At 45.1% G+C, this 19,769-nt stretch overlaps 1 protein-coding gene across 1 annotated transcript in view; it reads left to right on the top strand.

Annotated features, from left to right (window-relative positions):
* ASB18 (ankyrin repeat and SOCS box containing 18) overlaps window positions 1–19,769 on the top strand; it is a 63,841-nt gene that overhangs the window by 26,826 nt on the left and 17,246 nt on the right. The window contains exons 4-5 of the mRNA XM_024752782.1: window positions 4–125; window positions 19,337–19,508. Of these exons, the coding sequence (XP_024608550.1) occupies window positions 4–125; window positions 19,337–19,508 (294 nt within the window). The remainder of the gene's footprint in view (window positions 1–3; window positions 126–19,336; window positions 19,509–19,769) is intronic.

The raw sequence follows: 19,769 nt of genomic DNA, 5'->3' as shown, positions 1-19,769 counted from the left end.
GAGGCCTGCCAGGGGGGCCACACGGCCTGCGCCCAGCTGCTGCTGCAGCATCGCGCCGACCCCGACCTGCTCAGCGCCGACGGCCTGGCGCCCCTGCACCTCTGCCGCACGGCCGCCTCGCTGGGGTAAGGAGCCGGTGGCCCCGCCCGCCGCCTGACCCCGCCCGGACCGGGACCCAGACCCGGGAGGTCTCGGCCGCGTCCGTTAGAGCCTCTCGGAGGCCACCGGGCCCCCCGCCCGGGCCTCGGCCCCAGCCCGGGCCCCGCGCCGGCTTAATTAGCGCTTGATTGCGAGCGCGGGGGGGGCAGGCGCCACACGGAGGTAATGAGCCGGTGATCACCGGCCCGCAGACGCCGGCGCTGGAGAATGCTAAAAGGCCACTGGCGGGGTTGGAGGCTGAAAAATTAGGGGTTTTAATGGTAATTTTATGCAGAATAATTGTCACAGTGTGACATAAATGGTTAGCTCCTCGGGCGGGGCTTCGGCGGCCCACAAGCCAGCCGAGCTGCGCCCGCATTTTCGGGGCCCACCCCCTCCCAGGTGCCGGGGTTCTGGAAGTTCTGATGGTGCCGGGTCCAGCCTCGCGGCTGTCCTTGCGGAGGGTCTGTCCCCTCGGGGTCCAGTAGGTCCTGGGAGAGACGGCGGGGGCCCACCGCGTCAGCGCATAGGATTTCTGTTCCGGGGGCCCAGCTTGCGTTGTGTCATCTTGACATTTCTTTTAGTCCCTGTTCTTGGGATTAAAATTTCTTGGCCTCTGTCTCTGTGATGACGATTAAATAAAATCACCATGTCAAGCGCAGGCAGGCAGGACTACTGGGCTCTCAGGGACCAAGGCGGAGGGGCACCGCCTACCAATGTCACGTGGAGCAGGGACTCAGAAAGGCACGTGGACCACCAGGAGTCTTGAAGGAAAGTGACTGAAAACAATATATTTTTCAAAAGCAGCTTTACTGCGTTGTAATTGCATATAGTAAACTGCGCATGCTTAAAGTATACAATCTGATAAATTTGGACACAGGCATGCACTCATGAAACCATCCCTATAATCAAGAGAGTGAACCCAGCCATCACCAGCAAGAGGTTCCCTTGCCCCATTGTAATCTCTCCCTCCCGCTCCTCCAATTTCCCACTGATCTGCTTTTGGTCACTATAGTTTAGTCTGAATTTACTAGAATTTTATGTGAATGGAATGTAGTCTCTTTTGTCTGGCTTCTTTCATGCAGCAATATTACTTTAAGATTTGCTTTGAAGCATATATTATATTTTTATTTTCATTTTATATTGGAGCATAGTCGAGTAACTGTGTTGTGTTACTTTCAGGGGTGCAGCAGAGTGATTCAGTTCAACATATACATGTATCTATTCTTTCTTCAAATTCTTTTCCCATTTAGGTTATTACAGAATATTGAGCAGAGTTCCCTGTGCTATGCAGTAGGTCCTTGTTGGTTACCTATTTTAAGTAGAACAGTGTGTACATGTCAATCCCAATACTTTGAGAGCTGTCATACTGTTGTGTGTATCCATCATTCACTCCTCTTCATTGCTGAGTGATATTCCAGGGTAGAGAATAACACAACGTATCTATCCATTCATATGTTGAAAGACACTTGACTGTTTCAGGCTTGGGGCTGTTACAAACAAAGTCGCTATGAACATTTGTGTACCAGCCTTTTTCTGGGTATATGCTTTCGTTTCTCCTGGATAAATACCTAGGCAGAGCTGTGTCACATGATATGACTAAAAGATAATCTTTTAGGAAATGACCTTCCAAATTGGATCTACCATTTTACATTCCCACCAGCAATATATGAATATTCTAGATGCTTCCCATCCTCTCCAATACTTGGTATGGTCACTCTTTAGCTGTAGACATTCTTTAGGTACTTAGGAATATTCCATTGTAGTTTTGATTTGCATCCCCCTGATGACAAGTGATGTTGGGCATCTTCTCATGCACTTATTTGCCATCCATTTATCTTCTTTGGTGAAGTGCCTGTTCAAATCTTGTGCCCTTTTAAAATATTGGGTTGTTCGTTTTCTTCTTAAATTTTGAGATTTCTTTATATATTCTGGATACAAGTCCCTTGTCAGGCATGCGATTTATAAATATTATCTCCCAGTTTCTGGGTTATATTTTCTTTCCTTAAAAGTGTTTTTGGAGAACAGAAGTTCTTGCTTTTGGTGGCATCCAGCTGATCATTTTTTTTCTTTTAGGGATTGTGTTGGGTTATTTTATCTTTAAAAAAAAAAAATCTTTGCCCAACCATGGCCACAAACATTTCCTCCTATGTTTTCCTCTAAAATTTTTAAAATAATTTTATATGTTACATTTAAGTCTGTGGCCCATTTTGAGTTAATATCTGAATATGGTGTGAGGTATGGATTGAAGCTTTTTTTTTCTCTGCATGTGGATATCCATTTGTCAAAAAGCCTTTCCTTTCTCCATGGATTTGCCTTTGCACTTCTGTTGAAAATCAACTGACTACATATGTATGGGTTTATTTCTGGCTCTCCTGTCAAGTACACACACAGGACAAGGCCTGACCGATTCAACTGGTAAAGATCCACGGAGCCACTCGTAGATTCGGACTTTTAATGCTTACATAAACAGTGAAAAGAGTAATAGCCAGAGGTACCAATTCTGCACGGTCCTTGTCCCACACACCACAAAGGACAACACCCAAACGAAAGGGGCCAGACAATGGCAATGTGAGTTGCAGGATACCCTGATACAGAACACCTGAATCTAGACTTCAGGTGAGCGGTTTTACAGTCTGCAGCTCTACTCTGAGGGGGGCAAGGCAGGAAGTCCCAAGCCTCATCAGAACCCAGGAGGTGATGAGAAACGTCTCAGGACGGCCTCCCAGGGGCCGTAGGGAGGTGAGTGGTTAGCAACTCCTTACAAGACTTTCATTCTGGAGGATCACAAGGCGCTCTGCCAAGACTTAGGTCAGCAGTGGTTCAAACTTTTGTTTGCATGGCCTGTGTGGATACATGCAAGTCGCTGGGGCTCCATGGCAGAGCTGTGGTTCTGTGTCTCTACTCCATTACGTTGCTCTATTGGTCTTTTTTGACACCAGTACCACATTGTATTGAATATTGTAACTCTGTAAGAAATCTTCAAGTCAGGTAGTATAAGTTCTCCAGCATCATTCTTCATTTTCGAAGTTGATTTGGCTGTTCTAGCCTCTTCGCATTTCCACATAAATTTTAAAATCAGTTTGTCAATTTCTACAAAAAGTGCTGCTGGCTTTTGACCGAGGTTAATGTGAATCTATAGATCAGTTTGGGGAGACTTGACTTAAAAATATTGAATCTTTCAACCCATGAACCTGGTAAATCTCTCCAATAATTTAGATCTTTAGTTTCTTTCAGCTTTGTTTTATAGTTTTTAGTGTGCAGGGCTTGCACATATTTTGTCAGATATATCCCTAAGTATTTCATATTTTTGATGCTTTTGAAAGTGATATTTTTTTTTAACAATTTTTTTTTTTTTTTTTTTGCGGTACGCGGGCCTCTCACTGTTGTGGCCTCTCCCGTTGCGGAGCACAGGCTCCGGACGCGCAGGCCCAGCGGCCATGGCTCACGGGCCCAGCCGCTCCGCGGCATGTGGGATCTTCCCAGACCGGGGCACGAACTCGCGTCCCCTGCATCGGCAGGTGGACTCTCAACCACTGAGCCACCAGGGAAGCCCTGAGAGTGATATTTTTATTCAAATCTCTGTTGTGGTAGCTACTATATAAATTGATAAGAAGTTATTTTTGTATGTTAATTTGAAACCTGCAACCTTGCTAAGCTTACTAACTGTTCTAGTAGCCTATCATAGATTCCATAAGATTTCTATGTAGACAATCATGACATCTGCAAATAAAAAGAGTTTTACTTCTTTTCCAATCTGGATGCCTTGTAGTACTTTTTCTTGCTTTATTGTACTAGATAAAACCCCCAGTGCAATGTTGAATAGAAGTAACGAGAGCAGACAACTTTCCTTATTTGTAATCTTAGAGGGATTAAATCTTTCACCATTAAGTATGATATTAGATGTAGATGACATTTTTCGGATTGAAAGAGTGCCTTTCTATCCCTACTCTGCTGAGTTTCTACTATGAATGGATATTGAATTTTCTAAATGCTTCTTCTGCATATATTGAGTTGATCATATGGTGTATTTTTTAGTCTGTTAATATAATTATTTACACTGATTGATTTTCAAATGTTAAACCAGCCTTGCATTCTTCAGACAACAGTTTATAAATTGCTAGGTTTGATTTGCTGAAGTTTTTTCAATCTGCATCTATGTTCATGAAAGGTATTGATCTGTAGTTTTTTCTTGTAATTTTTTTGTCTGGTTTTGATATCTGAGTAATGCTGGCCTCAAAAATGAGTTGAGAAGTGTCCCCTTCTTGTCTATTTTCTGGAAGAGCTTGTGCAAAATTGTTATTATTTCTTCCTTAAATGTTTGGTAGAATTCATCCGTGAAGCTATATTGGCCTGGAGTTTTCTTTATGAGAAGGTTTTTGGCTATGAATTCAATTTCTTTAATGGCTATAGTGCTATTCAGGATATTTCTCTCTTTTTGAGTGAGCTTTCATAGCTTGTATCTTTCAAGACATTTATCTCTTTCATTTAAGTTGTTAAATTTATTGTCATAAAGTTGTCCCCTATTATCCATTTAATGGCTGCAGAATCTGTAGAATCATCACTCTCATTCATGATACTGGAATTTGTGACTTTTATTCTTTTTTCCCTGTTCAGTCTTGTTTTGGGTTTTACTGATTTTCTTTCTTGTTTTACTGTTTTATTTTTCATTGATTCTTGATAGGATCTTTATTGTCCTCCTTTCTTTACTTACACTGAGTTTTATTTGTTCTTGTTCTTCTATTTCTTAAGATGGAAGCTGATGTCTTTGATGATTTTTATTTTCTAATATAGGCTTTCAGTGTTATACATGTACCCTCTATGTACTACTTTAGCTGAATCCCGCAAGTTTTAATATGTTAAAATTTCACTTTCAATCAGTTTTAAATATTTTCTAATTTCCCTTTAAATTTTGTCCTTTTGATTTTTTTTTCTTTGAAACATAGTTTGTATAAAAACGTGTTATTTAGTTTCCAAATATTTGGGTTTTTTCCAGATATCTTTCTATTATTTATTTCTAATTTAATTCCATTATAGTGAGAGAACTTACTTTGTATCACTTTACTCCTTTGAAATTTATTGAGTCTAGTTTTATGATCCAAAATATATTCTATCTTGGTAAAATTTCCATGTGCACCAGAAAAGAATGCACATTCTGCAGTTGTTGGGTGGTGTGTTGTATAAATGTCAATTAAGTCAAGTTGCTTGATAATGTTGTGTAAAACTCCTATACCCTTACTGATTTTCTGCCTACTTGTTTTACAGGTTATTGAAAGAGGAGTGTTGAAATCCTTGACCATAATCATGGATTTGTCTATTTCTCTTTGCAGTTCTATCAGTTTTGTTTCAAATATTTTGAAGCTCTATTATTAGTTACATAGATGTTTAGCATTATTATTGCCTCTTGAAGAACTGACATCATTATTAAAAGATATTCTTTATCTCTGGTAATATTCTTTGCTCTAAACTCTCCTTTGTCTGATATTAAAATATCCAGTCTGACATTAATATAGATTTCCTTTGATTAGTGTTAGCACAGTATACCCTTTTCCATCTGCATTAGTTATCTGTTGCCGTGTAACAAATTACCACAAACTTAGAGACTTACTACAACACCCATTTATTGTCTCATGGTTTCTGTGGGTAGAGTTTGGGTGTGGCTTCACTGGGTCCTCTACTGCAGAGTCTCTCATATGACTGCCATCAAGGTGTCAACAAGGGCGAGGGTCTCACCTGAAGGGTCAACTGGGGAAGAATCTGCTATAAAATTCATATAGTTATAGGCAGAATTCAGTTCTTTGGGACTGTTGGACTGAAGGTCTCAGTTCCTTGCTGACTATTGACTGAAGGCCATGCTCAGTTTGTGTCTGTATTTTTAAAGTGGATTTCTTGTAGGCAGGTTATAATTGAGTCTTTTTTAATCCAATCTGGTAGTATTTGCCTTTTAGTTGGGTGTTTAGATCATTTACATTTAATGGGATTTTGATATGATTATGTTCAAATCCTGTTATTTCTTTCTATTCATCTCATCCATTCTTTGTTCCCTTTTCTTCTTTTTCTACTTTCTTCTATACTGAGTATTTTTCATGATTCCACTTTATCTCCCTTTTTGACTTATTATATATAACTTTTGGCTCTGTTATTTTAGTAGTTGCTTTAGGGTTTATAGTATACATCTTTACCACAGTCTGCCCTCAAGTTGTATTATACTACTTCATGTATAATATAAAAACCAGGGCTTCCCTGGTGGCACAATGGTTGAGAGTCCACCTGCCGATGCAGGGACACAGATCCGTGCTCCGGTCTGGGAAGATCCCATGTGCCGCGGAGCAGCCGGGCCCGTGAGCCATGGCCGATGAGCCTGTGCCTCCAGAGCCTGTGCTCCACAATGGGAGAGGCCACAACAGTGAGAGGCCACAAAAAACAAAAAAAAACACCATATGACACTACACTTCCATTTCTCTCCTCCTGACCTTTGCACTATTGGTATCATAGATTTTACTTCTGTACATAAGTCCCACAATGCATTGTTATTATTTTTGTTCAAAGTCAATTATCTTTTAAATATATTGAAATAATAAGAAAAAAAGTTTTTATGTTTACCCATGTAGTTCCTATTTCCAGTTCCCTTCATTCCTTTGTATAGACTGAAGATTCCATCTGGGATCATCTTCCTTCTGCTTGGAGGACTTTCTTTAATATTTCTTATAGTGAAGGTCTGCTGGTGATGAGTCCTTTTGGAGTTTGTATGTTTGAAAAAGTCTTTATTTCATCTGAGTGTTTGAAAGGTACTTTTGTTGGGTAGAGAATTCTAGGTTGACAGGTTCTTTTTTTCTTTCAGTGTTTTACACTCATGGCTCCACTGTCACCTAACTTGAATTTTTATTTATTTCTTTTTTTTATAAATTTATTTATTTTTATTTTTGGCTGTGTTGGGTCTTCGTTTCTGTGCAAGGGCTTTCTCCAGTTGCAGCGAGCGGGGGCCACTCTTCATCGTGGTGCGTGGGCCTCTCACTGTCACGGCCTCTCCCGTTGCGGAGCACAGGCTCCAGACACGCAGGCTCAGTAGCTGTGGCTCACGGGCTTAGTTGCTCCATGGCATGTGGGACCTTCCCAGACCAGGGCTCGAACCCGTGTCCCCTGCATTGGCAGGCAGATTCTTAAGCACTGCGCCACCAGGGAAGCCCTAACTTGAAATTTTAATCTTTAAATCTTCTATCTATCTGATCTTTGTTCTTTTGTATATAGTGTCCTTTTTTTCTGGCTTTAATGTCTTCTCCGTTTCACTGGTTTTAAGCAATTTGATCATGATGTGCTTTGATATAGTTTTCTTCATGTTTCCTGTCCTTGAGATTTACTGATTTCTTGGATCTGTGGGTTTATACTTTTCGTCAAATTTGAAAAATTATTGGCAATTATCCCTTCACATATTTTCTATATGATCCCCTCCTCTGCCTCAGGGACTCCAATTGCATATATGTTACACCACTTGAAGTTGTTCCACAGTTCACTAATGCTCTGGTTGGTTTTTTTTGCATTTTTTTCTTATGTAATTGATTTACATTTTGTTCTGAAATCCCTAATCTGCCGTTAATCCCATCCAGTGTATTTTTCATCTCAGACGTTATAATTTTCAACTTTAGAAGCCCAATCTTAGGTCTTTTAAAAATATCTTTCATGTCTTTACTTAACATGTTCAATCTTTCCTCTAGCTTCTCAGATATATGGAATACAGTTCTAATAATTATTTTAATGTTTCTATCAATTCTATCATCTGGGTACGAATAACATTTTCTTTATTTTAACGTTGTTCATTTTGTAAATTTCAGATTCACATAAGGCATAGTTGTGAGAGATAAGATATGTAGATATAAGAGTCAAAGTAGAAATGCTTATGAATATATTTCTCAATGATTTTTTTAAAGCTGTAAGTAGATAGCTATTCTGCATGGATACTAAATAAAGATTAACTTCTACCTCACTTTAACTTACAATTTCTATCCTTGAGTCATTTGGTAGATGATTTGCTGGTGTACAAAGTTGCCATCTGGTGACAAAATTATAGAAACCCCATCTATTTTTGAAAAGTACAGCTCTAAGTTCATCCAATAATGATTCCTTCCCTACAAGCATTCAGTCGCAAGTTGTTGAACTCTACAAGGTGCTGGGGCTGTGCTGTGTTATACACAGTCTATTCCTACAAGATGCTTTTTGTTTCAAAGGAGAGGAAGGTAATTTACAGCAGTGTGCTAGCCACTGAGCCAAGAATATGTAGAATCCACTATGTGCACGGAAGTTGAGAGTGTGGGCTGGTAAATTTCTACTGGAAATTTTCTAGGAGAGAAAGAGGCACCAGCTCTATTAAAGGACATAAGCCAATCAAATCAAAACAAATGTCTTTCTATATACTAAGAAAACGGGCAAAATTATTAGGCAGTTTTACATTGATTGCACTCAGTTTTCATCATATTTTTATACCCTACAATTTTATATGTTACAAGTACATAGTTTGCTACATCTGAGGTCTGGGTTGAATCCCAATTCCAACACTTACTAGCTGTGCAAGCTTGGGTAAGTTATTTCATTTTTCTGTGTCTCACTGTAATATTTGAGCCTACCATGTAGGGTGGTTATTATGAGAATTAAATTAGCTAATGTAGGAAAAATGTTTAGAAGAGCACCTTGCATATAGTTAAGAATTACGTAGGTGCTGACTGCAATTCCTGAGGCCTCTTGTATAATCATTGTGTCTATCTTACGAGAATTGAAAAAACATTTCACTATTTTTAATTAATATGGGGTTTGTGGTTTCTTTTATCTCCATATTTGTTGGTCATCTATCATTTATTCCCAGTAATATCTCTAGTCAAGAAGATACTTCCAATTATAACATATTCCTATGGAAAATAGAACCCATTTGATGATATTTCATGTCTAGGAACACACCATGCTTCCCACCCCACCCCCGCAAGAATGCATGTCTATATTTACTTTTCTCTTGTTCAAAATTAACTTCTCTAAATGCAGCCTGGTATCCTGGATTGGATCCTGGAACAGAACGTGAACATTAGTGGGAAAAGTGGTGAAAGTCAAACAAAGTCAGTTAATAGTTTTGGACTGATGTTAATTTCTTAATGTGGGCAAAGGTACCATAAGACGTGAACTTTCGAGGGAGCTGGATGAAGAGCATTTGGGAACTCTCTGCACTATCTTTGCAACTCTTCTGTAAATCTAAAATAATTTTAAAATAGAAGGAGTTTTAAAAACCAAGTTTTCTTCATACCTTGGGCTCCAAACTTCCACCTTACAGTATTAGAAAAATATTGTTCTTTACTAAGAAATGAGGATGTATCCACCTACTCAGAACACAAAATATTGTGAATCCTGACAACAGCCCTTAAGACAAACCAACAAGCTTACATTTGGAGCTGAGGCATATGCAGACCGTTCAAGCTACTCGGCTTATACACTGTGTGATAGAAACTCATTTCCTGGCTTCAGCTGGTTTTTCAGAAATCATTCACATCTAGCACATTGTTTAATAAAGAAAGACCTTTAAAATGTCTTTGTATTAACATGGGGCTTTTAAAATCTCTTTTCTTTCGTCTTTCTCTTCCTCTTTGTTCTTTTTCTTCTCATTTTCTCTTCTGTCTCCTTATGTCTCTCTACATGACTCCTTCTCCCTGGTGATTTCATTTGACAGTCTTGACTTAGTTAAACCCACGTTATTGGGGGAAAGTTTAAGATATGCGATGAACACACCAGAAGTTCAGGCAGAACTATGCAACAGCTGACTTAGAATATCAATGATTTGATGGAAGATGCTGGCGGGTCCCCTTGAACACCTCTACAATAACATAGCCAACTACCTTGAAGGATAAAAGTTAACAGATGTCAGAGAGGGCCTGAGGTTTAGACTACGGCTTTTCAGCTCTGAAGAGTCCCCCTAAAGTTAGACTCCGAGGAGGTCTGGCTTCAAGTAGTATAAACATTATCACTTTGACAGGAAAGAGCTACTTTCTCCAGAACCTTTTTATACATAGTAGATTTTAGGTCATCCTTAATTTTTTTACCTTACAGTAGAGAGGGGGTCGTTGACCTACATACAGAGCCACTTCATTTTCTTACTCTTGATGACAATGGTCTCCACACCTAGGGACCCAGTTCTGCTGCATCCCCTTTTAGTCAGCAATTCTCCATGGGTGCAGGACTTTAAAACCTTTGAGTCTCTGAGTTCCTGGGATTTAAAAAAAAATTATCTGTGCTTCCTTCCAACCAGCAAGCTTCAGAATTCAGAATTCAACACACAAAAAGGGATATCGGAGCTTTAATCTAGGAGCCTTTTGAAGAGATTTTCCCAAAAAGAAAAGTTCCAGTAAAGTTACTGTCTTCACGTTACTAGCCTGCATGCCAGCCTCGCCCTATTTATTATCAGATTCCTCTCCTTGACCTTTTTAAAATTCTGAGATAATTAAAATGAGAAAAGAATGAATAGAGTCCTGATTCTTTTTCTCATCTAAAGCTGTCTTGATTTAAACAAAAGTGAGGAGGGTTTGCTTCCTTTACAAACGTATTAGTTAAAAAGCATGCAGGTTTACTTCTTGGTCCCAGTTGTGTCAATTCAACTAAATAAAAATTCATTCGTAAGCCAGAATTGGACTTGTGGAAGCAGCTAATTATCTTGGGAGGAAAAAAATTATTGAAGAAAATCACTGGACAATTCTTTTCTAACTCAGACCTGGCAGTTGAAATCTGGGCAGAGAGAAATGAAGTATGACTCTTTCCGACGAAAGAAAGGCACTCTCTGGTCAGGATTTGAACAGGGACAACTATTCTGAGTCCTCACCCCAACCCCAAAAGCCTTTGCCTAATAACAGGAGGTTTGCTTGCATGAGGTTCCAGCTCATGAGCATCGATGTATATTCCACTAAACGGTCCACTCTCCACATCCCAGATGAGTGACTGATCGTTGTTCAAGTGGAGGGGAGAAAACATGGTCTGGTTCAACAGGACTTTGAGGCATCTCAAGGAATATTAAAGAACAAGGTGTCAGTTAGGGGCTACTCCCACTGTATGATTTGATATTTGTAGAAGAACTTCACTTTTTTTTTTTTTTTTCCTTTTCTGCCATGCGGCACGTGGGATCTTAGTTCCCTGACCAGGGATCGAACTCGCGTCCCTGCAGTGGAAGCACGGAGTCTTAACCACTGGACCACCAGGGAAGTCCAGAACTTCACATTCTGAGCACTTGCAAGTGTCTTACGTGCTATAATCCTCCCCGCAGGCCTGCAAGGCATGTTATCCCCAGTTTACAGGTTAGAAACGTGAGGCTCACCAACAGCCCATGTTTTGCCGTTAAAGTGGCACAGTGTAAACTGTCAGAGCCAGGTATGAAAGCCAAGTGCCATAAGAGAGACGGATGTTGAGAGATAGCTCCTCCCTTGTCAACCTAATTTTTTCAAAAACTGCCGATAGTCAGAAAGTAGCTCTGCTCATCTCTAATCACGACCTGTAAACATGTTCTATCGTAGGTTTATCCTCCTTCCTTGCCACTTCTGGCATCTCAGGCAGATTCCTCAGCTTTCTGGTCACTTGCCGAGTTCTATTTGAATACAGACAACTCGCTGTCAGGAATTAAAAGAGGTAATCCAGGCCAAATCAAACCTTCACCCTCTGGGCAAAATCCTTGATCAGACACCTCAGGAAAGATATACAAATGGCCAATAAGCAAATGGAAAGGTGCTCAATGTCATTCGTCATCAGGGAAATGCAAATTAAAACCATGAGGAAATATGCTTCACGTTACACCCGTGAGGGTGGCTAAAGTCAAAAAGACTGACAACACCAAACACCGGCAGGAATGTGGAGCAACGGAAACGTCATACACTGCTGTTAGGAGTGTATAAGGATGTAATCACCTTGGAAAACTGTTCAGCAGTTTCTCTTAAAGTTGAATATACACCTACCAGCAATTCCACTTCTAGATATTTATCCAAAAGAAATGAGAACGTACGTCCACAAGAAGACTTACATTGAAATGTTCATAGCAGCTTTATTCATAATAGCCAAAAAATGGAAATACCCAAATGCCCATCAGTATCAAAAAGGAGAATGAATTTTTTCATTATGGTAAGTCCATACAATTAAATATGACTCAGAAATAAACCAGAATGAGTTAACTCACGCATGCAACAATGTGGATGAGCGTCAAAGACATTCTGTGGAGCTAAAGAAGCCAGACACAAAAAAGTAGAAAATTCTAGAAAAGACACAACATGGTGAGAGAACTCAGAACCATGGTTGCCTGTGGGGGTGATGACTGGCTGGTAGCAAACACAAAGGAAATTCTTGGAGAGATGAAAATATGCTACGTCTTGACTGGGATGTTGGTTACAAACTTGTATTCCTTTGCCAATTTCTGCACCTGTGCGTTTCTCTGTATGCAAATTTACCTGACTTAAAAAATATTTGCATATAAAACTGTTCTCTCATACAAGTCCCAGCTCCCCCCACCACCTCACCCTCATCCCTGCCTAAAAAGAGAGTAGAGTCTTTTATTTCACTTTTCCTCCGCCTTCTCTTCACCTCACTCTGATGTCTCTGGGTCTCCCTCTTCATCCAGTGTGCTGGGACCGGGGAAGGAGAGAAAGGTTGGCCATTTCTTGTTGAAGAGGGGACGCTGGTGAAGCTTCCAGAAAGTCAGATACTCCTTCAAGGGCAAGTGAAGCAAACAGTGGAGCTATAACTTCTCTAAGTCTGCTCCCTAAATCAGTCCTCAGTCCCCCAAAAGGCAGAATTTCACTCGCTGTCCGGGGAGAATTTGCCGAAAATACCCGCAGCGGCCACAACCGTCCAACACTTCCGAAGCAAATTAAACGGCAGCTGTTGCTCCAAGGGAAAACGCAAGGATGGAAATGGCCAGCAAGTTCTCTCTCCATCTCCCCACTACCCTTAAGCATTTGTCCATTCACATCAGCCCTTTCAATTGTAAACCTTTATGCTTGATCGTCTCACAGCTTAGCATCCCGGGAGAAAGGGAGGGAGAAGAAAATACAGAGCAGAAAGGGGCAGGTGGCACGTCCCCCAAGGAGAGGCTCAGCAGAAGGTCCTGGGAAACCAAGTGGAGCCACTCCTCCATCAAAGTCGGGGCAGCGGCTTCCCCACCCTTCATTTGGAGCCAGCTGGGGAGTCGATCCACACAGGGAGCCTCCTTTCAATGGAAAGCACGGCTGTGTTTTCCTCCCAGGTCTCTCCCCTCTGTCCCCTGCCTCCCCCCATTCCTGCCTTGCCCAGCATCCAGCCGATCTGCCTGCCCCCACCAGCGGACCCAGGCTTCGGGCTCCAGCCACCCTGCCCCGGGGACACGTCTCCAGCCAGTCTGCCTCTGCGTCAACTCCGAGTAGGAAAAGCAGCATAATGATGATTCAACAAGACTGGTTCATGACACCCATTACTCTCGCTGAGCACATTGCCTGGCGCGAAGCCCCTCCCGTCTGTCAGAAGGGATTCGGGCAGCAACCATGGGAAGAGGACAGTGAAGGATTGTCCAAGGACTCTGGCGACTTCCAGCCACTGAAACCGTCGCTCAGGAGACAGATGCTGAGCACACCTGACAAAGGGCTTAGAAGCAATGTCTGTTTCCCCTCGAAAAACTTCAAGTGATCTTTGTGAATTTCGCCTCACGTTTAGTAGTTCTTTGTCACTGTTGTCTTTCAGTACCATCGTTAGGTCGTTGACTCATTCTCTTAGGCAGCGGTAGCTGGGGTTCACATCTCAAGCAGCATGTTCTGTGGCGTCACCATCACATCCCAGGTCCCCACCCTTGAGATCACTGCTGACCCCTCAAACACATCTTCACTGAAAACCAGGGAGAATGAAATCTATGGCGCAGAGGTGCCCACAGGACTGCACGAGCAGCAGGTTCCTGTTGTGTGTTGTTGTATAGCATGAGGTCCACGGGCCAGGAGACCTGGCCTTCTGCTGCCTTCAGTGTTCTATCAGTGATTCTGTCCAGCAATCCCGTGGAGTGCTCAGAGAAGAGACGCTCCCCCTCGCCTTGACAAGCTGCTGGCGTACAGAGCATGGGGGAAATTCTCTACTTATTGAATGAGCCGATGAATGAGACGTTTAGAGAGAACTTACGGGAACTGCCTAGTACCATGCCCAGCTCATAGAAGGTGCTTAACAAATAGTACCAACGGGAAGAGCAGCCGGGCGGGTAGAGTGACTGAGAAGTAAGCCACACACAGCAGCCAGGGTCTCTGCTCTGCCACCTCTGGGTTGGATGGCCCTATGCAAATCACTGGTCTTCTTCTAAGCCTCAATTTCCGCCCCCCCTGCAAACTCCACCTACAACACAGATTTGTTGCAAGGACCAAAGATAACATTCTTCTAAAAATAAATAAAAAGACCATGTGCTGGGGAATGCACTGACCGCCCAGCTCAGAACCAGAGGCTGTGAAATACCACTTTTGAGGGCTTTGTGCAACTAGATGGATGGTGAGGAGGGACGTGGGAGAACGAAAGCCTGGAGCTGGCTCTGTCTCATGGGGCGCAGGGCGGCTTGGCAGGTGGTGCGAAAGGGTAAGGAAGAGGTGAGCAGTGAGGAAGCCCGGGCTGAGGCACTCGGCACCTTTCTGCACCTGCAAGGCGAGTGGGAAAGCCAGCGCTTCGGGAAGATGCTGGAGGTGGCTGGGAGTGGTGTGCGGGACGTAGGCTCAGAGTCCCACTTCCCTCTTTAGAAATAAGTTAAAATGACATTCATTCAACAGCCCTTGATGGGTTCATCTCTATTAACTCCTGCCTTTTGGCTCAAGCCACTTTTTCTGTGTGCTGTCAACCTTGGGCCCCATAGCAGCTTGTCACGTCGATCATTATCAAAGACGGGGATGAGGGATGGTGGTGGGGTGGGGAGTGTTTGCCCAAGTTGCTTCAGACAACACAGCATCTCCTTAATCTCGTAAGACAGAGACAAGTCATTCTGACATCGTCATATGGGAACTTACCCTTGGTTCCCGACAGGCCCTCCTTCTTGTGTCTATCAGGATAGCAGGAAACCTGCTCGCAAAATCTCCCCTGGGAGGAAAGCGCTTGGCCAAAGCTGGGTTTCCCACACAGTCCTGCAAAATCTTGGGTGGTACTTTCCCCGCTGGACCACCTCTTCCTTGACTGGAGACACTGACCCATACAAGGTCAGGTCTCGCAGGTCCCTAAGACTGTTATCACTGCTCTGCTTAGCCCCGAGGGCCTTCCACCCACCCCCACCCGCTCCTCTCGACTCGCCTTCTCCGAGGCACTGCCATACGTGCTTTCCCAGATCGTTGCTTACGCCTCGACAGATCAATGGAAAATTTGAGAGCATTCTGGAAAGCTGGAAAGCTGAGCTGACATTCTTAGAATCCAAGAGATGCTGCTGTGGCAGTGGGGGATGGTTTTGTTATTAGTAAGTAACCTCTGTTGTTGTCCCTCTGTCAAATTGCAACTCTGATTCATTTTGGAAAATGAATTTGAAAATACAGGCAGGCAGAAAGGAAACAAAAGCACCATCACCCCATTATCCAGAGGTAAACTCGCTGGCTTGTGTATTTCTAGGCTTTCTTCATATGCACATACACACCTGCTCTTTTTTTTAAATGGGAGTGTTCGATGCGGTTCTGTAACCCGATCTTTTCACATGACCACTGCAAATAGTTTTCCATGTCATTAAACAGGTTCCCACAACTTCATTTTTAATGACTGCCCAGTGTGTGCCAGCAGCTATGTGCCCCAATTTGTTGTGTTGTTTTTTCTCATGCCTGTGGTCTGCAACTTACATCATTATCTGCTCTAAGGAAGTACCAAGGTTTAGCCAATTAGAAGCTCTCCATTAAAAATGAAAAGGGCATCTGCAGCCCTCCAGAGGGTGGGCCAGCGTCCTCATTCTTCTGAAAGGTATCTTTGTTGCAAAGAGCAACCTGGCCGTCAGCCTGTTAGGCTGTGGACGTGGAAAAGAGACCCACTTATATTCCCCAGTGGGCTTCTTCAGAGAGGTTGGGCTGCTTTAAAAAAAAAAAAAAAAAAAGAGCAGAAGGAAATGTTTTGTAATTGTTTGTGAGTGCACACAGGCTCAGTGGCAAAATGAGACGGAACCCTTGATTTCTAACCTCCTGCGGCACTGTTCAAAATTCCTCCCAAGGAGGCAAGGAGGAAGCAGGTCTGCAGCACTCTGATTGTCAAATTTGCATCTTCTCTTAAGCTGGTTATCGTCCCAAAGGACATTTCACATCAAATTGTACTTGTTTGTAAAGATCTTCCACCCAAGACAGACCACTTCCCAAGATACTGCTGATATGGAGGCTAGAGAAATACAGAGAGAGGATTTAAAATATTGAGAGTCCCTGGGTAGAAATGTAAACGGACTTAAGGGCAGCAGCTTCCGGCCTGGAAACCCCCAGAGGATCCCGATCAGAGCCCCAGTCAGGTAAAGAACAGGACAGACAGCCACCACACGAAGGAAAACCGGAGGATGTTCATTAACGAAATGCATGTGTGCAACGTGCTCTTAGGGAACACCAACAGTGGGCTAGCCCTGCCCTCGGCGCGGAGAAGCAGAGATAAATAATCCCCCATTTCTACACCCAAGGAGCCAACCGTCTAAGAGAGGAATCAAACGTGCCGGCGAACATTTGAAACACAGTGTGACAAAGGCTGCGCCCAGACACTTAGGCACGAGGAACATGACAACACAGAGGTGTGACCCAGAGGAAGAGGAAGGAAAGACAGGACGTGTCCTAAGAACCACACCTGGTCAGGTAGGATGGAAACACAGGATGGAGCATCAGGAAATGAAACTGGTGAGGCCCACAGAAGCTGGAGCACGCAGTGTCCTGTGTCCCGCGGAAAGGAGCCTGGGCTTTCTTCAACCTCCAGGAGGAGCCTCCGGGTTTTCAGCAGACACAGGTCTTACGATTCACACTGGAAAGGCTCTTTCTGGGTAGTATGGAGCTTGTTAGACTGGCACAGAGAACAAATTAAGAGACTGTCATTAGCTTCAGGCAAAAAATGATTGCGGGGGGCTTCCCTGGTGGCGCAGTTGTTGAGAGTCCGCCTGCCGATGCAGAGGACACGGGTTCGTGCCCCGGTCCGGGAAGATCCCACATGCCACGGAGCGGCTGGGCCCGTGAGCCATGGCCACTGAGCCTGCGCATCCGGAGCCTGTGCTCCACACGGGAGAGGCCACAACAGTGAGAGGCCCGCGCCCCGCAAAAAAAAAAAAAAAAAAAAAAAAAAATGATTGGGGGCCTCAACAAAGGACGGTGACAACGGGGATGGAGGGAGGAAGCAGTTCAGGTGATTATTCAAGAGATGGAATCGACGGGGCTGAGTGGCCCACTGAAGAGGGGGTGGGGGACAGGGGGAAAGCGAAGAGCAAGTACTGCCCAGAGCGAGACCCCCAAGGAAGCAGAAGAGGACTACACCTGGGGCAAGAAGATCCGGAGGGAGCCCTTTCCTCAGACCTATGGAAGTAGGAGAGGGCAATCGTGTAGACGCAGATGCTAACAGGTATGGGGGTCAACTCGGCGGCACAAGGCGGGAAGGACGACAGTTCCTGGGAGAACGTGCACTCTGAGTGAAGCAGGGATAGACTGCTGAGAAGGAGGAGAGTAGAAATAGGACCTCTTGGGGACAGTGGCCAACATTTGGAACAGCCAGTAAAGGGCAAGGAAGGAGGAGATGGTGCTCAGCCCTGGGAAGTAGAACCAAAGGGCCCTGAGGACCAGCTGAGCCCAGAGGCCAATCTCCATGGATGGTGCTCCCTCCAGCAGCACCCTGCAGCCAAGGCGGGGAAGAGCGGGTAGGTGATGATTGGGTTCCCAGCTGAAAATGTGGCCAACTGACGCACGGGACGGCCACATCCCCTCAACCCAAGGGACCTGAGGATGCCGAGAAGAGAGAGTGGAGGGCTGCCCAGGGAAGGAAGTGAAGCCAGGAAGGGCTGAGAAAGCCAGGGGCCGATGACCCAAGTCTCAACAGAGCAGAGATGAGTAGAGTACCAACAGGACGGCTAGCGAGACGGACCAGAGCCTTACGCCGTGAAGTCAGCATGCTGGCGCGTCAGACTCCAAAAGTGGAATAAACACACTGATGGCAACGTCCAGGAGGTGACCCGGGAGTGGGGGATTGAAGTGGGGCTGGTGTTCTGGCAGTGCCCGTGAAGGACAAGGGCCAGCAGATGGAGGAGGGTGGTGGGAGGGTCTCTGAGACTGTCCTACTTTCAGGCTGGTCCAGGCTGAGTTCCCCACCAGTGTCAGGCCCCACGTCCAGCATGGGCCTGCCCAGTCAGCAACTACCACCTGGGCTTGGAGTGAGGGGCCTGGAGTTCTCCCAGGTGGAAGCTGCCCTCCTGCGAGAGGACAGTCTTGGGATCCACCTGATGGACCTGGAAGCAGCAGGAGACACCCACCTCTGGGGGAGACCACAGTGTCCCATGGGAGCCTACAAACCCCAGGACACCATCGTGGGATTTAGCAACCAAAATCCACAGTCTGTTCAAGGAGAGCTTGGTTGAAACCAAGATAGTCCCACAGTTGGGCATGGCTGCGGGTTTCGCCCATGCATCCAGTGCTGTCTGAGGACACCCCAGTGCCATTCTGTGTCCGTGTCTTGAGGGATGGATAGATTCCCTCCCAGGGAGTAAGGCAACCCTTGCCTCACACCGTTGCCAAAGCGCAGGTACCTGCCGGCTGATAAAGAGCCCGACGGCCTAAGGGGCCCTCCTTAGAACCCTGACTCCCAGACCCTTCAACTGCCACCTGTGACAAAGAGCCCGGGTAATTCGTGTTTCCAGCACCGTCACCTGAACCACATTACCTTCCAGGGTAGCACCAAGTAGTTACAAATTACAAGGTAAATATTAACGCGGCGCGTGGGTTCTTAGGAAAAGTTCCTAGCTGTTGCCACCATTTGGTAACCTGTACCCCCAGGTTTGCCTTAATCTTTTTTTTTTTTTTCCAGCTCAGTTTGAACTCCTGTAGCCTGGGCGCGGGAGACCTGGATTCCTGTCCTGGCTGTCTTAGGAGCCAACACCCGCGGTGGGGAGGGAGGAGGTCCGAAGCGCCGGAATCCGCTGGCAGGGCGTGCCGGGCTGGGGGAGACAGGGCGCCGGTGCCGGGGCGTCCGCCGGGCCCAGCCCGGCTGACTGACCTTGGCCTCCCCGCAGGTGCGCGCAAGCGCTGCTGGAGCACGGCGCCTCGGTGCAGTACGGGGGTGCGTCGCCGCTGGCCCGAGTGCTGCACACGGCCGCCTGCGCCCCCGAGGCCGCGCCGCAGCGCACGCTGCAGGCGCTGCTCAACCACGGCTCCCCCACCGTGTGGCCCGACGCCTTCCCCAAGGTAAGAGGGGGTCGGGGACAGGCCACGAGGACTTGGCAGCGCAGGCACCCGGCCTGCCGCCGGGGGGCATTCAGCGCTTCTCAGGCTTTCAGGGGCCCGGAACCCCCCTGGAGACTGGTCCAGATGCAGATTCTGATCCCGCAGGAGGGGATGGCAGAGTCTGCATTTCTAGCAAGACTAGAGATGAGGGTGAGGTCTTGGAACCACACTTTGAGGAGCCAGGGCTGGGCAACCCTGTCTAGAGTCACTAGAAAACGGAAA

This window comes from Neophocaena asiaeorientalis, unplaced genomic scaffold (genome assembly GCF_003031525.2).
Source record: "Neophocaena asiaeorientalis asiaeorientalis breed wild unplaced genomic scaffold, Neophocaena_asiaeorientalis_V1.1 scaffold294, whole genome shotgun sequence".
NCBI classification, from domain to species: domain Eukaryota; kingdom Metazoa; phylum Chordata; class Mammalia; order Artiodactyla; family Phocoenidae; genus Neophocaena; species Neophocaena asiaeorientalis.
Note: the sequence above shows the minus strand (reverse complement) of the source record. Positions and strands in the feature narration are given on the sequence as shown.